At 44.2% G+C, this 26753-nt stretch overlaps 1 protein-coding gene across 4 annotated transcripts in view; it reads right to left on the bottom strand.

Moving 5' to 3' along the window:
- The window catches only part of ACP6 (acid phosphatase 6, lysophosphatidic), a 148526-nt gene that overhangs the window by 95305 nt on the left and 26468 nt on the right, over positions 1-26753 (bottom strand). For all 4 annotated transcript variants that reach the window (XM_069202621.1, XM_069202619.1, XM_069202622.1 and 1 more), the window contains exons 6-7: positions 6368-6455; positions 4578-4710 (exon numbers count right to left, since the gene is read on the bottom strand). In XM_069202621.1, coding sequence (XP_069058722.1) covers positions 4578-4710; positions 6368-6455 — 221 coding nt within the window. The remainder of the gene's footprint in view (positions 1-4577; positions 4711-6367; positions 6456-26753) is intronic.

Genomic DNA, 26753 nt, shown 5'->3' with positions numbered 1-26753 from the left:
TGAGAGTCTGCAAGCCAGCAGAAGCTTTGGAAAGTTTGCTGTATTTAAGAAGTAGCGTGTTTAACTATTATCGCCAAGTTAATTCCTTAGTTACCTTATATTTACCTTTCTTTTCGTCTCATTTATGGACAGCCTTAAGGTCGTGTAAATTCATGTTTTATCATGTACTCCCATGAAGGCGCGTCACTAAACATTAGCACAAGGGGCTACAGGTTTTTTTAATGTTCAGGCAACTTCAAACAATGAAGTAGCAGGGTAAAATGCCCCTTGAGAAAAGCAGGACATACTACATTTGCCAATGCTTGTTTATCATGGCTTATATAAAAAGGATTTAATATAATCAGTTCACTAATAAAATACAAACAAAACATCAAAGGCATTTTAAAACAGTTTAATTCCTAATAACACAGTTAGGAGAGTACAGGGTAGAAATGATTAGTGCGTCAGCTAGTCGCAAATCCAACAAGAACAATTTGGCAAGGGATTCTGGCGCCAAGAGAAAATACACAATTCCATGGATGGGGCATAATAAGTGATCAACCCAGTACCACTCGACTAACTGATCTTGTCCAACGTGGCAGTGTGGCCAAAGCAAATACACACTAGAAACATTTCAGAACTATATGCGTCCTCCTTGAACTAAATCTCTGGTCCATGCTTACGGCACATGAACATATATTGAATAAGAAGACTAATCAGTAGGGAGGTGGGCAGATGAGGCAGAAGTGAGCTTTGCTCAACAGAGAAACTAAGTTTTCTCTGAAATGAGTAAGTCGTGATCACAGAATCCACAATAATCGTCAAGCTCCCCCTACCAGAACCTGCAGCAGTCCTCCGACACATCCACTTCTTTTGAGCCCACATAAGTACGTTTCACCAAGGGGTCTACTACATACAACAGTGAATGGGTAACTATCAGGCTGTTCGCACCCATGGCTCACCCTCTTTCCACATATTTCACAGCCCTTCAGTCCAACTTAGAGAGATCACAGATTCAAGAGCTGCCTACTACAAAGATCTCATTTCCAAGAAATCCTTCATGATTAAGTATTGCGGCAGAAAGGATCCACCTTCTGGCAGCCTTTGGCACGTGGGCCAAGAGGCTGAAGCAGTTGCGGTCCTGCTGAACTCTCCCTGCTAGCCGACACCATTTACTGAATTTTATTGTGTGGCTCCTTTGTGCTCTCCGACATTTCCATAATGGCATATACTCTCGAACATACATTCCCTGGTGGGCAGCGCTAAATTTGAGTCAGTGGTTTCCAGTGCTCGGCAGCAGCATTTAATTGTCAGCACCAGTACTTATGACAGTCTGCCATATGGTGGCACGGTCTGCCCAATTTAAGGATGCACCCAACAGCAGCAGTTTACTAACTGAATATATATGAACAATGACTAATATCTGCCACCCAAGCCATTCTTATAGCATTAGGGGGCCTGGAATAGTCTGAATTGTCACACTTGTAGGAGTGTGATAGTCAGTGGCTGTCTTGGTTCTAGCATTGGCAAAGGTAAATAAGGAGCCGCCAAGGGGCTTTTGTAGTCCAACTAGCATACTAACGCAGTCTGGGTGCAAGCGTCTCTTAGGCCACAAACTGCATTAAGCAGTGCAGTGTCTTTGATTCAAAGTAGAAATAAATGTAGGTCACCCGCTCCTTGGCCAAAAACATCTAATTACAAGCCACTGTTCACTACTCTGACATGCCATCACTCTGAAAAAGACTTTGAGGAAAAGGTTTCAGGAGTCACTCCAAAGGCACCCAATCAGAAGCCCAAAATGGCGGCAGCAGCAGATCCCTATGCTGTGATCCCGCACCTGGTGCTGCTAAACGACACTGCAAATCGGGATGTCGTTTACACAATAAACTGGGTTGAGGCTTCTTTTCTTTGCTTAAGGATCTCGTACACAACAGCATACTCCCCAATAGTCATAGGGGCTATCCAACACGTACTTGCTGCCAAAAGAGGCCTAAGCATAACTCAACCAGGGCACAGTCACCACACCTTTTAATGACAAGTGGCCAAGATGTAAGAAAGCTATAACCGCCACCACAGCATCCTTTCCTAAATAAAAACACTTATGTTGCTGGCCACAGCAAACATTGAATAGACATAGACCAAAGTAAAGAAGTCTGATTTAGAAGTGCTTCAACACAACGAAACAGGGCCCCTCTTCCACCCACTGTAATCATGCACAGGTTTCACCACAGCATAACCATTGGATGCTTTAAGTCCCTAAATCAACTAGACTTTTCAGGTTTCCACAACCTACAATGCATGGTAAAAGGGCAGCAAACATGAGCATGCAAGACATGCCTGCATGTGATGACAACCTGGGTAACAAAATCACATTCTGGATATTTTACAACGAGCTTGAACGCAGTGGCTCTGCCCCAGGAGCCTACTTGGGTTGTCGGGTAACAATAGAAAAAAGCAGCTCTTGAGCACTGCAGGACTCCTAAGTGCGTCAACGTAAAACAGCAGACCAAACACAGGGCTCAACATTCTGCCCAGTTAAGTTCAGTAACTCTGGGCAAATATTTCAGCCCACAGGATGTCAGGCCACTTGTATACAAAAGGACCTCTAGATGAGTGGCCCAAACACACCCTGATCAAAATACAGCCATAGTCAATCACACAGAGGACATGATACAGTCGAAGATTAAATGCCGCAAAACATGAACCAAGGGCTGTATTTTCATCTACTAATAATAGTACATCCAAACTCAATTACCCACAGCTTCACGGACTCAGACTATGACAACAGCAATCCACTGAGTCAAGCACTTTACCAGGAGAATTTGATTAAGTGAGCGTAAGGAATTATCTAAAAAAAAAAAAAAAAAAAGTACATAATATTGGCTCCACAGTGAAGCAAAATGTGCTCCTTAGGAACTACCATCAACTACCATTAATCGTGCCCCTTCAGAGGGGTTCTCCAGGTAGTCCCAGTCTGCATTTTCCTGAGACAGTAACAAAGCAATATTACCAAAACGTAAGTTGTAGCGTATAGCCCACGCAAGGCCCCATTAAGAGATTACACATTTAGGACGATTCCCTTCGTACAGTTCAGTGATCCCACCACCAATGCTTCATAAAAAGGACTTAAAAAACAAATCAAAGAAGCCCCAGGACTTACAACGTATTGGCCTGTAAGTCAAAATTCCATAATCTGCATATTTAAAACAAGGCCGCTTCAATCACATGAATATCTGGATTTGCTTCTTGCCATTGGTTCATGCACTCCCTGAACTTAAAACAACTACACTATAAAATGATCGCCTATCTGCTCTTTTAAAATAGAGACATGCCCTTCCAAACTGACCAAGCCGCAGTCCTCACACCATAAATGCAGAAGAGATGCAAGAAAGCCGCAGTTACAAACACAACCACCATCCTACACTTTTGGTACAGAAGTAATGTATCTACTAACATTGAATATCGCAAGGTACCGTTCTCAAAAAGAGGGAGTTAAGAAAGATCCTTTTGAACATGTATCCCTCCTTACAACTGTTGTTACAACATATGTTCTGTTTGCCAAAGTCAGCGAACAGTTGCACAACACTTAGGGTAAAGGTAAACCTCGATGCACAGTGATTGATAATGAACCGATGGTTAATGAATATTATGAAAAGAACTTTTAAAAAACAATAGGCAAGGGGTGGGGGTGAGCTCAGTGCCATGTCTGTAGATATTGCAAGAACTCTGAGAGGCTGCTAACTGTACAGAGCACTGTTCACTAAAACATGGACAATACTTAAGAAAACATTACAGCTGTTGAGCAGGAACACAGACAAATATAGTCCTCAGGAGCCTACTGTGCGGTTCACAAAGAAATCTCTAAACTTACTGTAATGTATCTGCCTTAAACAGTGTTTTTAAAAGAAAGTCTTGTCCTATTTGCTACAAGGGTTACATATGGAGCTAGGCATATTACTCCAAAAAAGAAGAAGAAGCATGGACAACATCAACTAGTTTAACAAAAAAGGCAGATTTCCTTGTAAGTAGCTCTAACATTCCCTAGTTCAAAACCAATTCTGTATCCTGCTTGGTTGTGGATAAATGAAGCTTCTTGATCTGTAAATCAAATCTGAGAAACCACTCTCGATTGTCTGAAGGGACACTCCTATTTACCATTGTCAGATGCTTTAACTTAGATTGAACAGCATGGGAAAAGCCTGCAGGTTTTTATTAAAACTGTGGTGGGTGCAGTGATAAGAACAGCTAATTCTCTGGTTTGCTTAAAAATTAATATGCACGTAAAGGAAACACACTTAAGAATTGGACCGGATAGCCATGCACCTGTAATATCCAGAAATAATGACAATAAGAAACCCCATATTAGTGACCCTTTTTTTAGTGAAAATGTTTTAGTTGCTTTCTAGTCACTACAATGCTCTATTCATGTATGCACATTAAAAGTACTTTAAAAAATATAAACTGTGCATTCAGAGTCCACTGCTGTTTTATGCAAAGTGAAAAGGTGGAATTTCTCTGTCAGAAAGTCATTTTAATACTGCTAAACTCACATCACTAAGATGAAGATGGATGCGGATTGGTAGTTTTAGGTTACTCACCTCTTGAGCATGAAGGTTGTCAAAAAGAAGAAAGAAGCCCGACTTGTCATCCATTTCGATACCCATTTCTTGCTGAATGTTCTTCAGCTCGTCCGACATTCCAGGCTGCATGGAAGCATCTGACATCCTATTTCTAAAAAGAAATGGGAAACTCAGCTTAAAATATGGACCTGTAAGTGCAAATAGAGAGAACACAGAAAGTGTGTGCTTTGGGTACATCAAAGATAAACATGTGAAAACCACTAATGGAATCAAAGAATTGTGAAATGGAGTCTTTTACAGGGCAGAAAGGATCTGAAAATTAACCTGGTATAAGTGAAATCCTTAGAGAAAAGGGTTCAGATGCTCGGGATATCCTTACATCTAATAACCTACCGGAATGAGGGGATGTTTAGTCTTCAGCTAGGAGAACGCGCGTAAAGTGGAAGTGGAAATCTGGTCTAATATGAACTTCTTAGGAAAAAGGTAACATTACTGTAAACTGATCGTGCACATGATGGTTGTAAATGCACAGATTACATGCCACGCCATAATTTATACAAATCCTTTAACACCATCGCCTCTTGAAGTCAGAATAACAGTTGTACAGTGCAGAAACAGGCTGCAAGAATGATAACGGATTTGGAGTGATCGGATCAAATAGCATCCTTAATTGATGACAAACTGGCTGCTAGCTAGTAAAAGATTCTATACCATGTGCAGCGGACAATTACTACATGGCAATAGTTCTTAAGAACTGAATAAAGTGAATAAACTCTACTTTTAAATAGGTTTGTTTGGAAGCGAATAATCTTTTAGAAGAGGAGCTGTGCTCTGAAATTCATGGTGTATAGCTGTATGAACAAGAGTTTGAAGTTTACCCTTCCATCAAGCTTTCTGTTTAATACTCCCTTTTGATCCACCTGCTCCAATTATCAACATCTTTCCTGCCCCCCTCGACCCAAGACACGGTATCCTGAAGGAGACCTTTTGAACCGATGACATTCCAGAACATGACTAGGACAACTTAATGCAATAGTGTTGTCCCATGCATATATCAGTAGTCAAGGTCGAACTGTAAAATTTTGTATTTTAATTAAACAAGACGCACACTGAAAGCAACCATCTGAACTTTGACATCACCAGACTCTACATTATAGGGAAGGTTATCATCTAATGAGTAAGAATGAAATGGTTCCTCTGAGTAGGTAAAACAATTCAAAATAAGGGTTAAAGGCCCTTCCTAAGCAGGAAGAGGATAACCAGATGCAGGGAGGCCATGGAGCTGAAAGATGACAGGTACCCTAGAATGTCAACAAGGAAACTAGTTTTGCCTGAGAGCGAAGGCTCTGGAGAATATTAAGCAATAAAGTGGTTTAAATTAATTCCCATAAAGAGAGAGCGCAGTAAATGCTCTTAGGTGTAGCAGATAGAATTCTTAACTCTAGAAACACGAATGTTTGCTTTGTGAAAAGTACAACGTTTCTGAAGGAGATCTTGTGGCCGTTACCTGTAGGTTGGATCCAGCACCATGGCGACAGGAGATTGCTCAAGCACTTATGTTTCCAAGTCAATTTCAGAGAGGTGCCCCTAACATATGTATTTGTATACTAGTATCTTACCATCCAAGAAAGGATGTAGAGCAATCCAAAAGAATTCTGTAGAACTGAGAGCTCTACACACAGGCTCAGCCACGGTATCCTTAAGTAGAGAAAAGATGGCATGTTGCAGCGTATTCCAGTCCTGTCCTACCATAGACACCACAAAGATCCAAACTGTAAACTGTGTCAGATGCACGTAGGGTGACTTACTTAGTCAGCTGCTTCAGTCCCCTGCAGCTATCGTAGTTGGGGTAGAGAATCTCATTCATTGTCTCAGTAGTGACAACAGTGACCGGTCCTATAGAAACAGAAAACATATAAGCAAAATTGAGAATACGTGTCTCAAGGAGGGGTTATGATTTCATGTAAACAAGCTAGCTATGTGCAAAAATAAGGCAAACCCCACACACGCTGTGCCCAATCCTCCATCATCATGGCACTCTACACACAAGAATTAAACATTAGCAGGAAGGCTATATGAAAGCAAGTGAAGGAAACATCAAACAAGGCATTCAGATGTAATCTATTTGTCCTTCAATGTGTAGCATGCTTATAGTAAAGACATATATAAATACTGACAATCACTGGCCTCAAGCAACAGTACGGACAATAGTTCAAAGCATGTCACTCAACACATAGGAAAATGTTGTGGAAGTCTGGGAGATGTGTAGTCAGAAGTGAGGACAGCAAAGCACAGTTAGCACGAGATAAAGCAAAAACAGAGCATAAGCATCGGGGAGATGGTTTGAGTCAGAAATGTAGCCGTAGCAGTCTCTGGTGCAGTGGCCGTTTGACTAATTGCTCCTCCCTTTAGCATTCTAACAGACCCAGTATGTCTTCTTTGCATCCACATAGTGGTAAACTCTGTTGGGCGATAGGGCATTTCTAGAAGTGGTACAGCTACTGCCCCTGGACCAGGCCATGGCACTACTGATGGTTGGTGGCAGCTAATGTGGCAAAAGCTTTTTTGTCTGTGCCCCAGTGGAAAGATTGGCCTGGTAAATCTAAGCAGTATGTCACGGATAGACTCTCCGCTCCCCATAATTGTATGCAGTGGCATTGAGAGGTGGGGCAACTATATGGCCCCCTAAAAATGTAGGCAATCCACAGGGTTTAGTGTTTGTCTGTTGTCTTTCCTTCTCTGTGCTGTCTCCAAATTCTCTGTAGACTTTTTTGTAGAAGCAAGTTCTGGTTTTGGATTCACATCATCTTAATGAAGAAGAAGCAGGTCAACCTATGGCCTGACATGAGCAAAACCTGAACAATGACTGCCATCAAAAGAAGGCCCAAGGAGTGCACACCTTAGACAAAGAGGTGGACTGTCTGACCATACTATTCTATGTCCTATTCCGCTAGGGAGCGAAAATCCCATAAAGAGAGAGAGGTTGGAATGAAACTGTCTGAAAGTCACTACATACCCGAGAGTGACAGCTACCCTTCAGCTGTGTCCCACTTTAGGAAGGTAGCCTCTTTCTAGCCTTGTTACCCCCACTTTTGGCCTGTTTGTGAGTATATGTCAGGGTGTTTTCACTGTCTCACTGGGATCCTGCTAGCCAGGGCACAGTGCTCATAGTGAAAACCCTATGTTGTCAGTGTGTTTGTTATGCGTCACTGGGATCCTGCTAGCCAGGACCCCAGTGCTCATAAGTTTGTGACCTATATGTGTTCCCTGTGTGGTGCCTATCTGTATCACTGAGGCTCTGCTAACCATAACCTCAGTGTTTATGCTCTCTCTGCTTTCCAAATTTGTCACTACAGGCTAGTGACTAAATTTACCAATTCACATTGGCATACTGGTACACCCACCCATATAATTCCCTTGTGTATGGTACTGAGGTACCCAAGGTATTGGGGTTCTAAGAGATCCCTATGGGCTGCAGCATTTCTTTTGCCACCCACAGGGAGCTCTGACAATTCTTACACAGGCCTGCCACTGCAGCCTGCGTGAAATAACGTCCACTTTATTTCACAGCCATTTACCACTGCACATAAGTAACTTATAAGTCACCTATATGTCTAACCTTCACCTGGTGAAGGTTGGGTGCAAAGTTACTTAGTGTGTGGGCACCCTGGCACTAGCCAAAGTGCCCCCACATCGTTCAGGGCAAATTACCCGGACTTTGAGAGTGCGGGGACACCATTACACGCGTGCACTATACATAAGTACTATACCTATGTATAGCGTCACAATGGTAACTCTGAACATGGTCATGTAACATGTCTAAGATCATGGAATTGTCACCCCAATACCATTGTGGTATTGGGGGGGACAATTCCATGATCCCCCGGGTTTCTAGCACAGAACCTGGGTACTGCCAAACTGCTTTCCCGGGGTCTCCACTGCAGCTGCCAACCCCTCACACAGGTTTCTGCCCTCCTGGGGTCCAGGCAGCCCTGGCCCAGGAAGGCAGAACAAAGGATTTCCTCTGAGAGAGGGTGTTACACCCTCTCCCTTTGGAAATAGGTGTGAAGGGCTGGGGAGGAGTAGCCTCCCCCAGCCTCTGGAAATGCTTTGATGGGCACAGATGGTGCCCATCTCTGCATAGGCCAGTCTACACCGGTTCAGGGATCCCCCAGCCCTGCTCGGGCGCGAAACTGGACAAAGAAAAGGGGAGTGACCACTCCCCTGACCAGTACCTCCCAGCGGAGGTGCCCAGAGCTCCTCCAGTGTGTCGCAGACCTCTGCCATGTTGGAAACAGAGGTGCAGGGGGCACACTGGACTGCTCTGAGTGGCCAGTGCCAGCAGGTGACGTCAGAGGCTCCTTCTGATAGGCTCTTACCTCTTTTGGTAGCCAATCCTCCTTCCTTGGTAGCCACACCTCCTTTTCTGGCTATTTAGGGTCTCTGCTTTGGGGAATTCTTTAGAGAACAAATGCAAGAGCTCACCAGAGATCCTCTGCATCTCCCTCTTCACCTTCTACCAAAGGATCGACCACTGAGTGCTACAGGACGCCTGCAAAACTGCAACAAAGTAGCAAGACGACTACCAGCAACATTGTAGCACCTAGTCCTGCCGGCTTCCTCGACTGTTTCCAGGTGGTGCATGCTCTGGGGGGTAGCCTGCCTTCACCCTGCACCAGAAGCTCCGAAGATATCTCCTGTGGGTCGACGGAATCTTCCCCCTGCTAACACAGGCACCAAAAGACTGCAACACTGGTCCTCTGGGTCCCCTCTCATCCCGACGATCGTGGTCCCTGGAATACAACAACTCTGTCAAAGTGACTCCCACAGTCCAGTGACTCTTCAGTCCAAGTTTGGTGGAGGTAAGTCCTTGCCTCCCCACGCTAAACTGCAAAGCTGTGTACCGCGCGATTTGCAGCTGCTCCGGCTCCTGTGCACTCTTCCAGGATTTCCTTCGTGCACAGCCAAGCCTGGGTCCCCAGCACTCCGTCCTGCAGTGCACAACCCTCTGAGTTGTCCTCCGGCATCGTGGAACTCCCTTTTGTGACTTCGCGTGGACTCCGGTTCACTTTTCTTCTAAGTGCCTGTTGGGGTACTTCTGCAGGTGCGGCCTGCTTCTCTGAGGGCTCTCTGAGTTGCTGAGCACCCCCTCTGTCTCCTCCTCCAAAAGGCGACATCCTGGTCCTTCCTGGTCCTCAGCAGCACCCAAAAACCTCTACTGCGACCCTTGCAGCTAGCAAGGCTTGTTTGAGGTCTTTCTGTGTGGGAACACCTCTGCAAGCTTCATCGCGGCGTGGGGCATCCGTCTTCCAAAGGAGAAGTCCCTAGTCCTCTTCTTTCTTGCAGAACTCCAAGCTTCTTCCAACCGGTGGCAGCTTCCTTGCACCTTCAGCTGGGGTTTCCTGGGCTCCTGCCCCCCCGGACACTGTCGCGACTATTGGACTTGGTCCCCTTGTCTTACAGGTACTCAGGTCCAGAAATCCGTTGTCAGTGCACTGCTGGTGTTTGTTCTTCCTGCAGAATCCCCCTATCACGACTTCTGTGCTCTCTGGGGGTAGTAGGTGCACTTTACTCCTACTTTTCAGGGTTTTAGGGTGGGGTATTTTTCTAACCCTCACTGCTTTTCTACAGTCCCAGCGACCCTCTACAAGCTCACATAGGTCTGGGGTCCATTCGTGGTTCGCATTCCACTTTTGGAGTATATGGTTTTTGTTGCCCCTATACCTATGTGCTCCTATTGCAACCTATTGTGATTCTACACTGTTTGCATTACTTTTCTTGCTATTACTTACCTAATTTTGATTTGTGTACATATAACTTGTGCATAGTACTTACCTTCTTACTGAGGGTACTCACTGAGATACTTGTGGCATATTGTCATAAAAATAAAGTACCTTTTTAGTAACTGTGTATTGTGTTTTCTTATGATATAAGTGGTATAGTAGGAGCTTTACATGTCTCCTAGTTCAGCCTAAGCTGCTTTGCCATAGCTACCTTCTATCAGTCTAAGCTGCTAGAATCACCTCTTCTACACTAAAAAAGGGATGGCACAAGGTGTAACTACCTCTGGTACCCACTATAAGCCAGGCCAGCCTCCTACACCCACTGAAAAGAAAATGCACTTTATCATGGAAGGTTCCCCTGAAGGTTTGGAGCCAAACTTTAATCAGAGTGGACTGTGGGTTGTAGTCCAACTTGTACTGCCCTGGATACAAAGCTGACCAATTTGGTGGATTCAGTATTCACCTTTTACTTTAGGGTGCTCTGCACATGCGCAAAGGAAGAATGGGCCATAAGCAGAATCTTTAGCTGTCTCCCTTTTCAGGGATTGAGCCTACACCCCCAGGACTGAGGAAAAGACTTTGGGCCATGTGTACAACAGTATATTTTGTGACTCGCAATTTTCAAGTCGCAAAACTAAATGTACAACAGTGTCAATGACAATGTTTACGATTCACAATGGGGTTGCAAATGATCTACCTCATTCGAGGTAGGTCGCAATTTTGCGACCCCATTGGAAATGGTCTCACTCACAGGGATGGCGGACTGCTGGGGACAGCAGACCACCACGTCTGTGACTGCTTTTTAAAGAAAGCATTTTTTTTTTCCCCTAAAGGAAACTGGGATGCATTTAAAACAATAATAAAAAAAAAAAGGTTTCTTTATATATATATTGTAGGAAGTTGGCTCTGTATGTGCTATTTCAAAGTAAGGAATAGCATGCACAGAGTCCAAGGGTTCCCCTTAAAGGTAAAATAGTGGTAAAAAGAGATAATACTAATGCTCTATTTTGTGGTAGTGTGGTCGAGCAGTAGGCTTATCCAAGGAGTAGTGTTAAGCATTTGTTGTACATACACATAGACAATAAATGAGGTACACACACTCAGAGACAAATCCAGCCAATAGGTTTTGTTATAGAAAAATATCTTTTCTTAGTTTATTTTAAGAACCACAGGTTCAAATTTAACATGTAATATCTTGTTTGAAAGGTATTGCAGGTAAGTACATTAGGAACTTTGAATCATTTCAATTGCATGTATACTTTTCAAGTTATTCACAAATAGCTATTTTAAAAGTGGACACTTAGTGCAATTTTCACAGTTCCTGGGGAGGTAAGTTTTTGTTAGTTTTACCAGGTAAGTACGACACTTACAGGGTTCAGTTCTTGGTCCAAGGTAGCCCACCGTTGGGGGTTCAGAGCAACCCCAAAGTTACCACACCAGCAGCTCAGGGCCGGTCAGGTGCAGAGTTCAAAGTGGTGCCCAAAACGCATAGGCTTCAATGGAGAGAAGGGGGTGCCCCGGTTCCAGTCTGCCAGCAGGTAAGTACCCGCGTCTTCGGAGGGCAGACCAGGGGGGTTTTGTAGGGCACTGGGGGGGACACAAGCCCACACAGAAATTTCACCCTCAGCGGCGCGGGGGCGGCCGGGTGCAGTGTTAGAACAAGCGTCGGGTTCGCAATGCAAGTCAATGAGAGATCAAGGGATCTCTTCAGCGCTGCAGGCAGGCAAGGGGGGCTTCCTCGGGGAAACCTCCACTTGGGCAAGGGAGAGGGACTCCTGGGGGTCACTTCTGTAGTGAAAGTCCGGTCCTTCAGGTCCTGGGGGCTGCGGGTGCAGGGTCTTTTCCAGGCGTCGGGACTTAGGTTTCAGAGAGTCGCGGTCAGGGGAAGCCTCGGGATTCCCTCTGCAGGCGGCGCTGAGGGGGTTCAGGGGGGACAGGTTTTGGAACTCACAGTCGTAGAGTAATCCGGGGGTCCTCCCTGAGGTGTTGGTTCTCCACCAGCCGAGTCGGGGTCGCCGGGTGCAGTGTTGCAAGTCTCACGCTTCTTGCGGGGAGATTGCAGGGTTCTTTAAAGCTGCTCCTTTGGATAAAGTTGCAGTCTTTTTGGAGCAGGTCCGCTGTCCTCGGGAGTTTCTTGTCGTCGTCGAAGCAGGGCAGTCCTCAGAGGATGCAGAGGTCGCTGGTCCCTTTGGAAGGCGTCGCTGGAGCAGAGTTCTTTGGAAGGCAGGAGACAGGCCGGTGAGTTTCTGGAGCCAAGGCAGTTGTTGTCTTCTGGTCTTCCTCTGCAGGGGTTTTCAGCTAGGCAGTCCTTCTTCTTGTTGTTGCAGGAATCTAGAATCTTAGGTTCAGGGGAGCCCTTAAATACTAAATTTAAGGGCGTGTTTAGGTCTGGGGGGTTAGTAGCCAATGGCTACTAGCCCTGAGGGTGGGTACACCCTCTTTGTGCCTCCTCCCAAGGGGAGGGGGTCACATTCCTATCCCTATTGGGGGAATCCTCCTTCTACAAGATGGAGGATTTCTAAAAGTTAGAGTCACCTCAGCTCAGGACACCTTAGGGGCTGTCCTGACTGGCCAGTGACTCCTCCTTGTTTTTCTCATTATCTCTCCTGGACTTGCCGCCAAAAGTGGGGGCTGGGTCCAGGAGGCGGGCATCTCCACTAGCTGGAGTGCCCTGGGGCATTGTAACACGAAGCTTGAGCCTTTGAAGCTCACTGCTAGGTGTTACAGTTCCTGCAGGGGGGAGGTGTGAAGCACCTCCACCCAGAGCAGGCTTTGTTTCTGTCCTCAGAGAGCACAAAGGCTCTCACCGCATGAGGTCAGACACTCGTCTCTCAGCAGCAGGCTGGCACAGACCAGTCAGTCCTGCACTGAACAATTGGGTAAAATACAGGGGGTATCTCTAAGATGCCCTCTGTGTGCATTTTTTAATAAATCCAACACTGGCATCAGTGTGGGTTTATTATTCTGAGAAGTTTGATACTAAACTTCCCAGTATTCAGTGTAGCCATTATGGAGCTGTGGAGTTCGTTTTTGACAGACTCCCAGCCCATATACTCTTATGGCTACCCTGCACTTACAATGTCTAAGGTTTTGCTTAGACACTGTAGGGGCATAGTCCTCATGCACATATGCCCTCACCTGTGGTATAGTGCACCCTGCCTTAGGGCTGTAAGGCCTACTAGAGGGGTGACTTACCTATGCCACAGGCAGTGGGAGGTTGGCATGGCACCCTGAGGGGAGTGCCATGTCGACTTAGTCATTTTCTCCCCATCAGCACACACAAGCTGGCAAGCTGTGTGTCTGTGCTGAGTGAGGGGTCCCTAGGGTGGCATAAGACATGCTGCAGCCCTTAGAGACCTTCCCTGGCATCAGGGCCCTTGGTACCAGGGGTACCAGTTACAAGGGACTTACCTAGGTGCCAGGGTTGTGCCAATTGTGGAAACAATGGTACATTTTAGGTGAAAGAACACTGGTGCTGGGGCCTGGTTAGCAGGGTCCCAGCACACTTCTCAGTCAAATCAGTATCAGGCAAAAAGTGGGGGGTAACTGCAACAGGAAGCCATTTCTTTACATATATATATATATATTTTTTTTTTTTAAATATTTATGTTAATCACTGCCTGCTCTGAAAAAATATTTTCCCTTCCATTCACAAAGGGGAAATGGTTCCGTGGAGACCCCTTCCCGTTTTGAATTTGAAATTGGTGTTATTCACGACTGTTTTACTATCTCATTCATGGTCACAAAGCAAACATACATCCCCCTGCGAGTCGCAATTAGGAAGGGACGCTCTCAGTAGGCCCCCTCCTAACAGCGAGTCACAATCCCTATTTTGCAAGTTGGTAATTGCATACCGACGGGCAAAATAGGTATGGTATATTGTACCTGCACATTTTGCGGTCACAAACAGCCATTTTTCCCGTTTTTGACCGCAACAAGGCATTGTACATCGGGCCCTTTGCACTGCTACACAGGAAGGAGAGGAAGACGTAGACCTATCATCAACCAGAGCTCTTGCCTTAATCAGTAAGCACACCAGTCCAGTGTTCCAGTGTGTTGATTTGAGAAGTACTGAGCATGCACAGATTAGAGGCCCCAAATACTGCCTAATGAGACCACCGGTTCCCAGTTACGGGAGATGCCTCTGTCCTTTCACTACGCCCATGTAATCTATCTTTAAAATGAAACCCTGTGTGCCTGCGCTGCTGAACTGGCAATTGCAAAAAGTTCTTCAGTAACACCAAAGTCTGCATGAGGGCAGTGTTTCTGCACCCACCACAACATTTTTATGCATGGGCGGGAACTGAATTAGGTAATATGTTGTTCAAGTGAGAATACTTAAAAGCAGACCCTGCTCTTGACTATAGTGCAAGCTTGATAACTTTACGCAGTCTGGGAAAGGCACAGAGAAGGTCTAAAATAACTATATAAACACACAGGTATTATATATACTGTAAAACTACTTAAGACTATTAAGCAGATTTCCTAGTAGATAAAGACTTATATGTACTGTTTTAAACAAATAACACTTCTTGAACCTTATATTTATTGTGAGCAGTCCATGTGTTACCTGAACTAATCTTTGATCTGCACACTGCCCTCCAACAATAAGCTTTGACTGTTGGATCTTGCCATCTCTGAAGGTTAAAATCTAAAGAGAAGGTACTTGGCTTGACATTCAGTGTGCTCAGAGTGGTACACAGTTCCTGTTTTTCAAAAGGTACCGGCAATAATGGTTTCGAGCAATGCTCACTTGCCACAGAGTGGCATAGGCCCTGCCGAACTGGTGTGACAGTATGGCAAGTCTAAAAGTTTCAAGTTTAACTTTACTTTCAAACCAGCTTTATAAAGTAGGAAAATAGCACAAGAGTTGAATGGGAATCAGACTAGAATCAACCTTTGAAATGGAGGGTGTCATAGGAAGATCATAAATTGCTGTACTGCCAAAACAATCCAATCTTATCAGAAAGGCATTTTATGACAAGAGACCAGCAAGCCACTTCAGTTGATTCATGATGAAGGGGCAGAGGGCACAGCAACATTTTGTTCCACTGTGTAATTATAACATATTGAAAAGAGCGTGTGGGGTTACTTTGAAAATAAATGCACAGTGCAAGAAAGACAGGGTATCCAAGTTTCCATTTTGTTTAGCCAGTGATGGAAGAGAACACTAAAGGGTAGGAAGAAATGTGAACAGATGGAATCAGAAATGTGAATTGAGAAAAAACAACATTATGAATAGTCACTGGTCAAAGGCAATTTAGCAAACGCAATGAGCTGAGGCAGATCGCAAAAGCAAATGGAGATCACAATTGGACAGAGGAGATTAAATATTGAAACAGAAATGTAAACTATGCCAATGTATGGAAACAAATTAGCTGTAGAGAAACTGCCAGCTATACATTACTCAATATTATATATATATATATATATATATATATATATATATATATTTTTTTTTAACAAGTGTGAGTGGTCATGCACTAAACAGGGAAATCTTTAAATTCTAAATCATCTGGTCCTGCGAAGTCTCACGTTTTTCTACAGGAAGCAAAATCTCCCATTCTTTACATTTTATGCTACATCCCCCCTGGAAGGGTAAGTGCTATTGTTGGCTGTTGCTGTACTGGAAAGCCAACCAACAGTCCCATTACATCTTTGAAGCTTGTCCTTGTATTCATAGGAGGAACAACACTAATAGACGTCAGCTAAAGTTTTCTACACACTGCATTTTTTTTAAATTACACATAACCAATCAACTCCTTGCAGCCCGAGCAGTGGTCTTTGAGGACACCAAAATACCAATCAGTAAAGCAAAGGATGTTGTTACACATCAACATTTTACAGTTTCATGATAAACATTCCCTTAAAGCAGTCATACCAACTTTTGTTTTTAGGTGTCAGAAAAACGGTATGGTGATCAAACAAGCACGCATTGTTTTGAACAAGCTCTCATTTTAAAATCAGTGAACATCACATCCCAAACGGGTGTTACTAGTAGGAAGGATAAAAGCACGAGCTGGTGAACCTTTAAACGTAAATATAAAACTCTTCATTACTGGTGGTCTTAAATTTTGCTTTTGGATACATGTACAATGTACCTTTTCTTTACACGGTACTAAATCCCAACATACCTTGGTGGCATTTAGTAGCCATTAAAATTTGATTTTAATGCCATAAAAGTCTTCCATCAAAGGGCAGTACACACCATAAAAACACATGCTGTGTTACTGTGGCATTTACATCATAGGCACATCAACGTCGCATCAACAGGGAATAAGATATTCAAAATGGGTCTAGCTAAAGGGAGCAAAAGTTACACCACAGTGTGTGACAAATTCAAATTCAGATAAAGGGGTCCTAACAAAGTATTAGCCATGCCTACACTTAAACTTAAATTGCACCATTCAGCTCCAAAAGAGATGTTCTGGGGTGTGGATTCCGATTGCCCAGTTGCCAGGAAACAATATCTGGGGTCCAGAACAACAAGCCTGCATACGCATTGTGTCCACTGAAGACGTAGGATTAACATTCAGCAGAGCAAGCCCTTATGCCAACTGCCAAGTGAAGATATTCAACAAGAAGAACAGGATCTTCGAAATTATATACAGCGTTCATTAGCAATAAGCCTTTACTTTTAAAGAAAGCGTTCAGAGCAAATACAGAGAGATGCATGCGTAGCTTGTACTTAGGGTGCTTTTTCTGCAATAAAAAATGTGTACAGATCTTTGCAAATTATATCAACTTTTGGCTATTTATAATGAGCACAGAATGCTCCTTTATTAGATTTAAATACATACAGAAAGGAAGCAAGACTGGTGAATTTATTTTGAAAGCAAACAATGCACTTTGCAACTCGAAACAGATAAATGTTGTGGGCAGTTTTGTTAACCCCCCCCCTCCCAGTGCTGAGCCCTTTTTTGGCTATTTGGGGTAGTTTGCGCTTAGGCCTTCATAACTTTTTGTCCACATAGGCTATCCACACCAAGTTTGTGTCCTTTTTTTCCCCAACAGCCTAGGGATTCTAAAGGTACCCAGAGTTTGTCGGTTCCCCTGGAGGAGACCAAGAAATTAGCCAAAATACAGCGAAAATGTTGTTTTTCTTTTCAGAGAAATGAGATAAAAGGGCTGCCGAAGAAGGCTTGTGGTTTTGCCCTAAAAAGGTCATCAACAAAGGGTTTACAGTGCTAAAATCAACATCTTCCCAGCTTTCAGGAACAGGCAGACTTGAATCAGAAAACCACATTTTCAACACAATTTTTACTATTTCTTGTGCTTTCAGCCTCCTTCCAGTTAGTGACAGGAATTGGTGTGAAACCAATGCTGGATCCCGGGAAGCTAAACATTTCTGAAAAGTAGACAACATTCTGAATTCAGCAAGGGGTCATTTGTGTAGATCCTACAAGGTTTTCCTACAGAAAATAACAGCTGAAATAAAAAAATATTGAAATTGAGCTGAAAAAAACTGGCATTTTTCTCCACGTTTTACTCTAACTTTTTCCTTCAATGTCAGATTTTTGAAAGCAATATACCATTACGTCTGCTGGACTCTTCTGGTTGCAGGGATATATAGGGCTTGTAGGTTCATCAAGATCCCTAGGTACCCAGAGCCAATGAAGGAGCTGCACCCTGCAATCAGTTTTTATTCTATGCTGGGTATACAGCAACTCATTTACTGAAATAGAGTGAAAAATAGGTATCAAGAAAACCTTTGTATTTCGAAAATGGCCATAAGATAAGGTGTTGAGAAACAGTGGTTATTTGCACATCTCTGAGTTCCGGGGTGCCCATACTAGCATGTGAATTACAGGACATTTCTTAAATAGATGCCTTTTTTACACACTGTCTTACATTTGGAAGGAAAAAATGTAGCGAAAGACAAAGAGCAATAACACTTATTTTGCTATTCTGTGTTCCCCAAGCCTCCACTTGCGTTGGTAGGCTTAATGCTCGCGACAGGAAACGCAACATGGACACATCACATTTTTACATTGAAATCTAACGTGTTTTTGCAAAGTGCCTAGCTGTAGATTTTGGCCTCTAGCTCAGCCGGCACCTAGGGAAACCTACCAAACCTACACATTTTTGAAAAATAGACAACATGGGGAACCCAAGATGGGGTAACTTGTGGGGGTCTCATTAGGTTCTGTTACCCAGAATCCTTTGCAAACCTCAAAATTTGGCCAACAAAAAAAAAAAACTTTTCCCTCACATTTCGCTGACAGAATGTTCTGGAATCTGAGAGGAGGCACAAATTTTCTTCCACCCAGCGCTCCCAAGTCTCCCGATAAAAATGGTACCTCACTTGTGTGGGTAGGTCTAGAGCCCCCAACAGGAAATGCCCCAAAACACAATGTGGACACATCACATTTTCCCAAAGAATACAGAGCTGTTTTTTGCAAAGTGCCTAGCTGTGGATTTTGGCCTCTAGCTCAGCTGGCAGCTAGGGAAACCTACCAAACCTACGCATTTTTGAAAACTAAACACCTAGGGAAATCCTAGATGGGGTGAGTTGTGGGGCTCTCACCAGGTTCTGTTACCCAGAATCCTTTGCAACCCTCAATATTTGGCAAAAAAAAAAAAAAACTTTTTCCTCACATTTCGGTGATAGAAAGTTCTCGAATCTGAGAGGAGCCAAAAATGTTGTAACACCCAGCATTCCCCCAAGTCTCCTGATAAAAATGGTACCTCACTTGTGTGGGTAGGCCTAGTGCCTGCGACAGGAATAGACCACACAACGGTCAATGTTGGTCCTTACATGAGACAACTGTTGACCCTGGGGTGATCCATTCCTGACGCAGGCACTAAGTACAGGCACTCAAGTGGGGTTGTGTTTTTATCAGGACAGGTGCGGAATCACTGGGTGGTAGGAATTTTGTGGATCCCAGCATATTACGGTAGTTTGTTTGACAGAAGTGCAAGAAAAAATAGAGTTTTTATTCAACATTTCAACTTGGCAGGGTATTCTGGGTAAGAAAACTTTGGGGAATCCACACAAGTGACACCTCTGTAGACTCCCCCAGATGTCTAGTTTCCAGAAATGTCTGGGTTTATTATGTTTCCCTATCCGGCTGCCGAGGCCAGGACCAAAAACACAGGTGCCTGACTTACAAAATCAGTTTGTTTTGTGATATATAATGTTGATGTCTCCACAATATGATTTGGGCAGTGGAATTTGGGGCTGAACTAAATTGGGGCGCTCCCAAGAGAGCACTCTCTCTCTGTGCTTGCGCCGCATTCACCTGCTCTCTGGGTTGGGTTAACCCGCTATTGTCCCGTTGCACAGACTGTGCTTATGAAGGGACAGCAGGACTGCCCTCATCACCTCCCTCATAATTACTGGAAGAGGAGTTATCGAACGGGACTCCTCCGACTGAAAAAATCACTCCAAGAGTCTGTGCTATTGTCCTATCCCTCAGATGCTGCCTCAGTATCTGCTGTCTCAGCCTCTGATCCTATGTCAGAGCTGTCCTCTATAACCCGAGTGAGGGCATGAGCAGCAGTCATCCGACATGCCATCTCTGCTACTGGCTAAACTGTTGCTCTAAAACACTAGCCTACGTAGACAGTCACAAATTTTCTGGTGTGTGTGTGATACTTGCAACAGTAGAGGTCACCTTACCTGCGCTTCTTCCCTCAATCAGCACGTTCTTTCAAGACACTCAAAAAACACCTTGTCACATACCAATCGTCATAGTCTTTAGCACCTCTAACACCCAGTCCAACAATCATTATTGGTGCTCCCACTCACATGTCCCCCTCCTCTGATTCCCTCACTACCACCCAGCAAAGGTGCCCTTCATCTCTCCATAGCCGCCTCCTCTGCACATACATTTCATTTGTATTATAGCGCAGGTAATAGCTGACTTTACTAATGTCCTCAGCTATTTACATAAAATACAGATTTGCTCTTTGCATTAGGCATATAAACCTTCTGCGCTTCTTTATGGCACCAAAACTGCCACTAGACAAAAGTCTGATCCTTTTGTAGCAGAAACATAATCACGACTTTTTTATTGCTGCCTAAGAGCTACAGTTGAAATGCGTCAGTTGAAGTATGTGCATTGCTTTGAAGACGCAAGCTGCAACTGCAAGACAACTGGTGGAAAATATATATATCACTTTTATAAGTGGGTCTGGTTTTCCTGGGGACCGATCGCTGCCCCCAGGGGAACCACACATACATTGACAAAAGTAAACCCCCTACGCCCCCCCCAAACTGAAATCCCTGGTGGGGACACCTGGCCCTCTATCGCAGCTGCAACACACCCAAGGATTTTTTAACCCCTTCCCTGGTGCCGACACCCGCACTAAACGGATTAAATTACTGGGCAACTGGTTTACTTTCAAATAAAATACATCAACAAAAATGTACCTTAAATAAGGCCATGTTACAGTTTTTCGAAACCATAATGTATTTTTGAAGCGTCTTTATGTAAATGAGTTTGATGCCCACTTTTAAAAGAAATTAATAATGGAGAATTAGTGTTAACAAACATGGGGCTCTTCTAAAAGAAAGTTGTGAAAGTGTGTCAGACTTGGCATCCTTGGCGTGGTCTCCCCTACATTTTGCCTCTGTTCCTAAAGTTGTTGATATGTGCTGGACTCTGTTTTAGTTACTCTGGGCACTTTACCACTGCTATCCAGTGCTAAAGTGCAAGTGCTCCTAGGTAAAGTACATGTGTGATTGACTTTTCATGATTGGCATATTTGATTTACTAGTACGTCCCTAGTACAGTGCACTAAAGGTGTTCAGGGCCTGTAAATCAAATGCTACTAGTGGGCCTGAAGCACTGGTTGTGTCACCCACATGCGTAGCCCTGTAAACATGACCCAGACCTGCCACTGCAGAGTCTGTGTGCAGTTTTCAACTGCCAATTCGACTTGGCAAGAGTACCTACTTGCCAGGCCAAACCTTCCCTTTTCATACATGTAAGGCACCCCTATGGTAGGCCCTAGGTAGCCCCATGGGCAGGGTGCAATGTATGTTAAAGGTGGGACATGTACTTATGTATTCTACATGTCCTAACAGTGAAATACTGCCAAATCCAGTTTTCACTGTTGCAATGCCTATTTTTCTTATAGGTTAACATGAGAGCGGTCTCTAAATATTATTAACGTGCAGATTTCCTTAGGGTGCAGATAGAAATATGGAGTTTGGGGTCTCTGAGCCCACAATTTCAAAATACATCTTTTAGTGAAGTTGGTTTTTAGATTGTGTGTTTGAAAATGCCACTTTTCTTGCTTAAACAATTCTGTGACTCTGCCTGTTTGTGGATTCCCTGTCTGGGTCAGTTTGACAGTTGGGATGTTTGACCCTCTGTCTAGACAGTGATACAAAGGGAGCTGGGGTGTAGCATGCATATCCTGATGAGCCATCTGTGCTAGGAGGGAGGTGAGGAGTGGTCCCTGACACCTGAAAGGGCTGTGCCTGGCCTCACAAAATGCAGTCTGACTCCCTGGTGTGTGTCTGGGGCCTGGCCTGGGAAAGGTAGGATTTCACAAACAAGAGACTTTTTTTTTAAGAAGGCCTACTTCAAAGGCAGAAAAGGGTATAAGAAGAGCCCCCAAAACTCCTGAAAATTAGATCACTTCTGGAATCGAGAGGAACCTCTGCCAAGGAGAAGAGCTGAAGAGCTGAGGAAGAAGTGCTGCCCCGGCCTGTGACTGTGCTTTGTTGGGCTACCCTACAGTTGCTGCTTCTGCCTGTGAAAGGGTACAAAGACTGGACTTTGTGGTATATTCCTGCTTGAGAAGAGTCTCCAAGGGCTTGGTCTGAGCTTGCCTCCTGTTCTCAAGTCTCAGGGCCATCAAAGACTTCCCCTACCAACACCTCGACTCTGCTGAGACTCCTGCCCTGACAAGTGGTGCCCTATCCAGTCCCTGGGCCCTTGAAAGGAGAATCTGATGAAAATCTAAGAAAACTGACTTCGGACGACTCCGGACCAACGCTGCTGCGAATCCCGTGACGCCGCCTGCTACCGACTCCATGGTCCTCGCTGGAGTGCAACGACCCTCGCAGGCCCGACACCGAAGTGCGCGGATTTAACGCTTCACACCGCCACCGCTCAGCAGCAAAGACCAGACGCCTCTTCGTGATGCATTAGTTCCTTCACTCCGCAGCACTGGAAACAACACCGCCTTGGATCCAGCAACAAAACCATCCCCGACTTCAAGCACAGGCTTGTTTTCACACTTTACTAAAGTACTGTACCTGGGGGTCTGCGTGACTCCGTGCACGGATGCCGTTGTTGTCTGACTGTTGGGAACGTATTAACACCTCATCGAAGCATTTTGTGTTTCTAAGCACTATTTTTGAGTTTACGATGTAATAAGTCATAACTTGACTTGTGTATTTTGGATTTTTGTTGTTTTGGTCTTGTTTATTTAGTTTAGATAAATATTGGCTATTTTTCTAAACCTGGATTGAGTCATCTTGTGGTGTTTTCATTGTATTACGGTGTGTATTGGTACAAATCGTAACACCTGGTTTCTGAAATTAAGCCTACCTGCTCGTGCCAAGCTACCAAGGGAGTGAGCAGGGGTTAACTGAGTGTGATTCTCCTTTACCCTGACTAGAGTGAGGGTCCTTGCTTGGACAGGGGGTAACCTGACTGCCAACCAAAGACCCCATTTCTAACAAAGTGCAACTGCACATCTATCACCACAACATTTACAACTTTAACACAGGAGGATGGAAGAGCATAAACTGGTTATTAGGGAGATCATAGTAGTGCAATGATGTTTGGGATCAGTCAGAGAGTGAGTGGAGGTAGAGGATCTATTGAAAAAGATACAGAATGAGAGCGTACTGAATTGGAGAGAGTTGAAGGTGTTTTTTCTACAGTAGGAGTAAAGTAATAACTATATAGATACATAACTACATAGAAAGGTATACATGGATATAGAAAATAAAGAGATACAGGGTATTGTGACTTTCAAATTATTAAAAATTAAAGCACAGGAACATTCAGAGTACCACTGAGCTCAAAGGAGAGACAACGACCTGCAATTATAGAACTAAACAGGCTGAACATATTTTGCACCTGTGCAGCTCCAAGATCCATAACTTTTCTTCACAGCAATAGTGGTAAGGAAACCTTGCAGAGTAGTATATACCATACAAATGTTGCCCAGTCTACCCCTCAGAGAAAGAGAATGATGACACCCAGGAGCGAAAGAAGGGGAGAAGCAGAGAAGAAATGTTCAACTGAGACACTAAGGTGGTCAATTATGAACATGGCGGTAATGACTGCCATGCCGGCGGTGGTCTTAACCGCCAACGGCATGGCAGTCCAGACCGCCATATCCTGAACACAGTAGTTAACTGGCAAAGCAGCCAGTTCACTGCCACCCACCGCCATCCCAGAATCGACCGCCGGTTCGACTGTAGGCACATTCGACCCGGCGGTGGAGGCCTGACCGGCGGTGGGATTATGATCCCATTTCCACCAGGGATTTCCTGGCAAGATACCCCGCCAGGTAATCCCTGGCGGAAAGCATACTGGTGACAGGAATTCAGATTCCTGTCACCTGTATGTGACACGCCAGGCCCCTCCCCTTGCCATTACCCCTACACACCCAAGTTCCTAGAACCGCCCCCACACCCCCCAAACAGCGACCCCCTAACTCTACCCTCCCCCCCCCAAAATCTCCATGTACGCCTCCCAGGTCCCCCCTCACCATCCCCAACCCACCCCCTTACATACAGGTCCCCCTAAACCCCAACCCATCCACATCCTCATGCACCCATACACCTACATGCACACACGCATTGATACACTCAGACACACACCCCTTTCACAAACACTCACGCACATGCATTCACACATTCAAACACAGACACCCCTCCCCCCTTCCGTCTCGGGCAGCACTTACCTGTTCCGTTGTGCTGCTCCGGGAGGGAACGGGCTCCTTGGATGCTGCTCCGCTGGCATCGCCACACCTCCATAAACTGCCACGCTTGTAACTCCATCATTATAGGTGTGGCGGTGTATGGACTGACGTGGCGGTGAGGGTGAGGGTGGAGCAGCATCCACCCGCACCACCGACCGCCAGCATGGCACATGGCGGGCTTCACTGCCATCAATGACAGTGAGGCTCCATTCATCGGAATATGGCGGGATGCCTGCTGCCGCCACTGGCGGTCTTCTGTCCACCATCAGCACGGTCGGCGGTGGTGCATCCCACCATGTTCATAATGACAGCCTAAGTGACTGTCAGAGCTAACATATAGATGACGGAGTCGGTTCTTGGCTAAAAGTAAAGATGAACCTTTTTGATCCGAATGCAATTGGTTGCTCGTAAAAAATTAAAACATTTCCCATTAATTTCTAGCTTTACCGAAATTAGGTTTACAGCAGTTAGGCCCCAAATCATGCCAACCCTATGAAAGTCTATCAATTAATTCTCAGCATAAATACTTAACACATGACCACAACTAAATATTAAAAGCTTATTCAAACAAAGCCTCCTGAGTGACACACATCCTATAACCAACACTTTTTCGCATACATGCTCTTAAATAAGACCATAACACAACAATGTATTCACACACTTGTTAATGAATGAGATCACAAACAACAATTAACAGCTTATTTATCCAAAGGTCACAGATCAAAATCATCATCTAAAACTAAACAACTTATTCATATCCAAATTAGTGAACATTAACAAACCGCAACATTTTCACCCACAAGTCCTTAAACAAGACTACATCATACAACTAATAGCATATTCACAACTTACCAAGCTTAGCAAAACTCTACAATCAACACATTATACACACACCTACCATTAAGCAGGTTAACAGTTTTGTTCCACACTTGAGTCTCTACAATGCCATACATGCAACTGCTCTTAAATACACACCTGTCACTGATGGAGATCAGAGCCTATAAAAAACCACACATCGGAAATTAAAATAGACTCACTTTTAGACAACAGCGTATTCACAAGAATGCACCGAGCAAGACCACACCCTTCAGCGAACTGTATATACAGACAGGCCACTGAACTAAGACATGTACTACAATCAACAGCTTATCAACAAGACCATATAAGCAGTAACAGTTTATTTGGACATGGATCATCGAACAAAATAGCCTGCAGACAATCAGCTTATTCACAACAGGTTATCGAATAAAGCTGAGCTGTTAAAACCAGCAGCTTAATCTCACATAGCTCAATGAGCAAGACTATATTCTAAAGCCAAAGCCCCACTTAAACATATGGCATGAACCAATACAACAAAACAGACACTGAAAAGGAATATAAATCATAACAATCAGTCAATTTACAGATTAGGGGATTGAATCATTACCACAAGCGCAATAGATTATTTTGTGGAAGGGGATGGACGGGAGACTCCCCTCGCTTGAACTAATGCTCTGCAGTCCATCCACTGCATCTGTGCTTCCTGCATTCCTTAGTAAGGCTTTGCATTCTCTACTAAAGTGTGGAGAGCAGAGCTCGAAGGCTATTTCAAGAATTCTAGAATGCTGCTCCTTTTGATCATAATTCCATGCGTGCCACCAAGTCCATCAACAAGTAAACTGCTTCTCCAAAGCACTGAAGCAACCTCTGCAGACATCCATGTTCCATCCAAGCCAGAATTCCTACACTTCCCGACAGCACTACGAGAGGAGTTCTGGGAATTACAGTGCTAGCAGGATGGTGGACAGCAACATTCCTTTATCACTTAAATTTCTTTATTTCTTTTTCTCTTTAGACATCGACTATCGATTCATAAAAAAGCAAAATGTAATTTTAACAAGTCAAATGCAATGTTTCTTTCTATGGTTTAATTTTATCATTTTTTGTCAGGTCAAATTTTCTATAGGCATATAATACATTCAAATGAGACACGTTCAAAAACAGAGACAATTCAATGAGAATGAAAAGATCATTTCATAAGACAACTCAGAGAACTTGAACTGCACAACTATGTGACCTACACCGTATTGACAGATACAAATGAAAACCTATTCGCACATGAGCAACAAAAATAAACCAAGTTCTACAACTCACAAAGTGATAAACACAAATACATACCAGACGTTATCACAAACCACCACATAAGGAGAAATAAGCCCAGAAAAACAATATAAACCATTCCCAAAACACACAAGTGTTAATAACACCATTAGCAGCAGTAATCCTTTTGCACATAGGTATTATAGATGAGGTTCTCTGAATGTTAGGATGTGGGAATTGCATGCTGTCTAAAGAGCTTGTCTGGGAACCCAGGTGGCTCTTCCCTTCATTCCCAATTACAGGAATTATTCCCCTATTCAAAGAAGTCAGACATCATAGTTGGATTTTCTGATGTACATGGATGATTCAAATCCACCTTACAACATGAGCAGAATATTGACACTAGAAACAGGACAACAGCTGCCTGTCATGATGC

The sequence above is a fragment of the Pleurodeles waltl genome, chromosome 8 (genome assembly GCF_031143425.1).
Source record: "Pleurodeles waltl isolate 20211129_DDA chromosome 8, aPleWal1.hap1.20221129, whole genome shotgun sequence".
NCBI classification, from domain to species: Eukaryota; Metazoa; Chordata; class Amphibia; order Caudata; family Salamandridae; genus Pleurodeles; species Pleurodeles waltl.
Note: the sequence above shows the minus strand (reverse complement) of the source record. Positions and strands in the feature narration are given on the sequence as shown.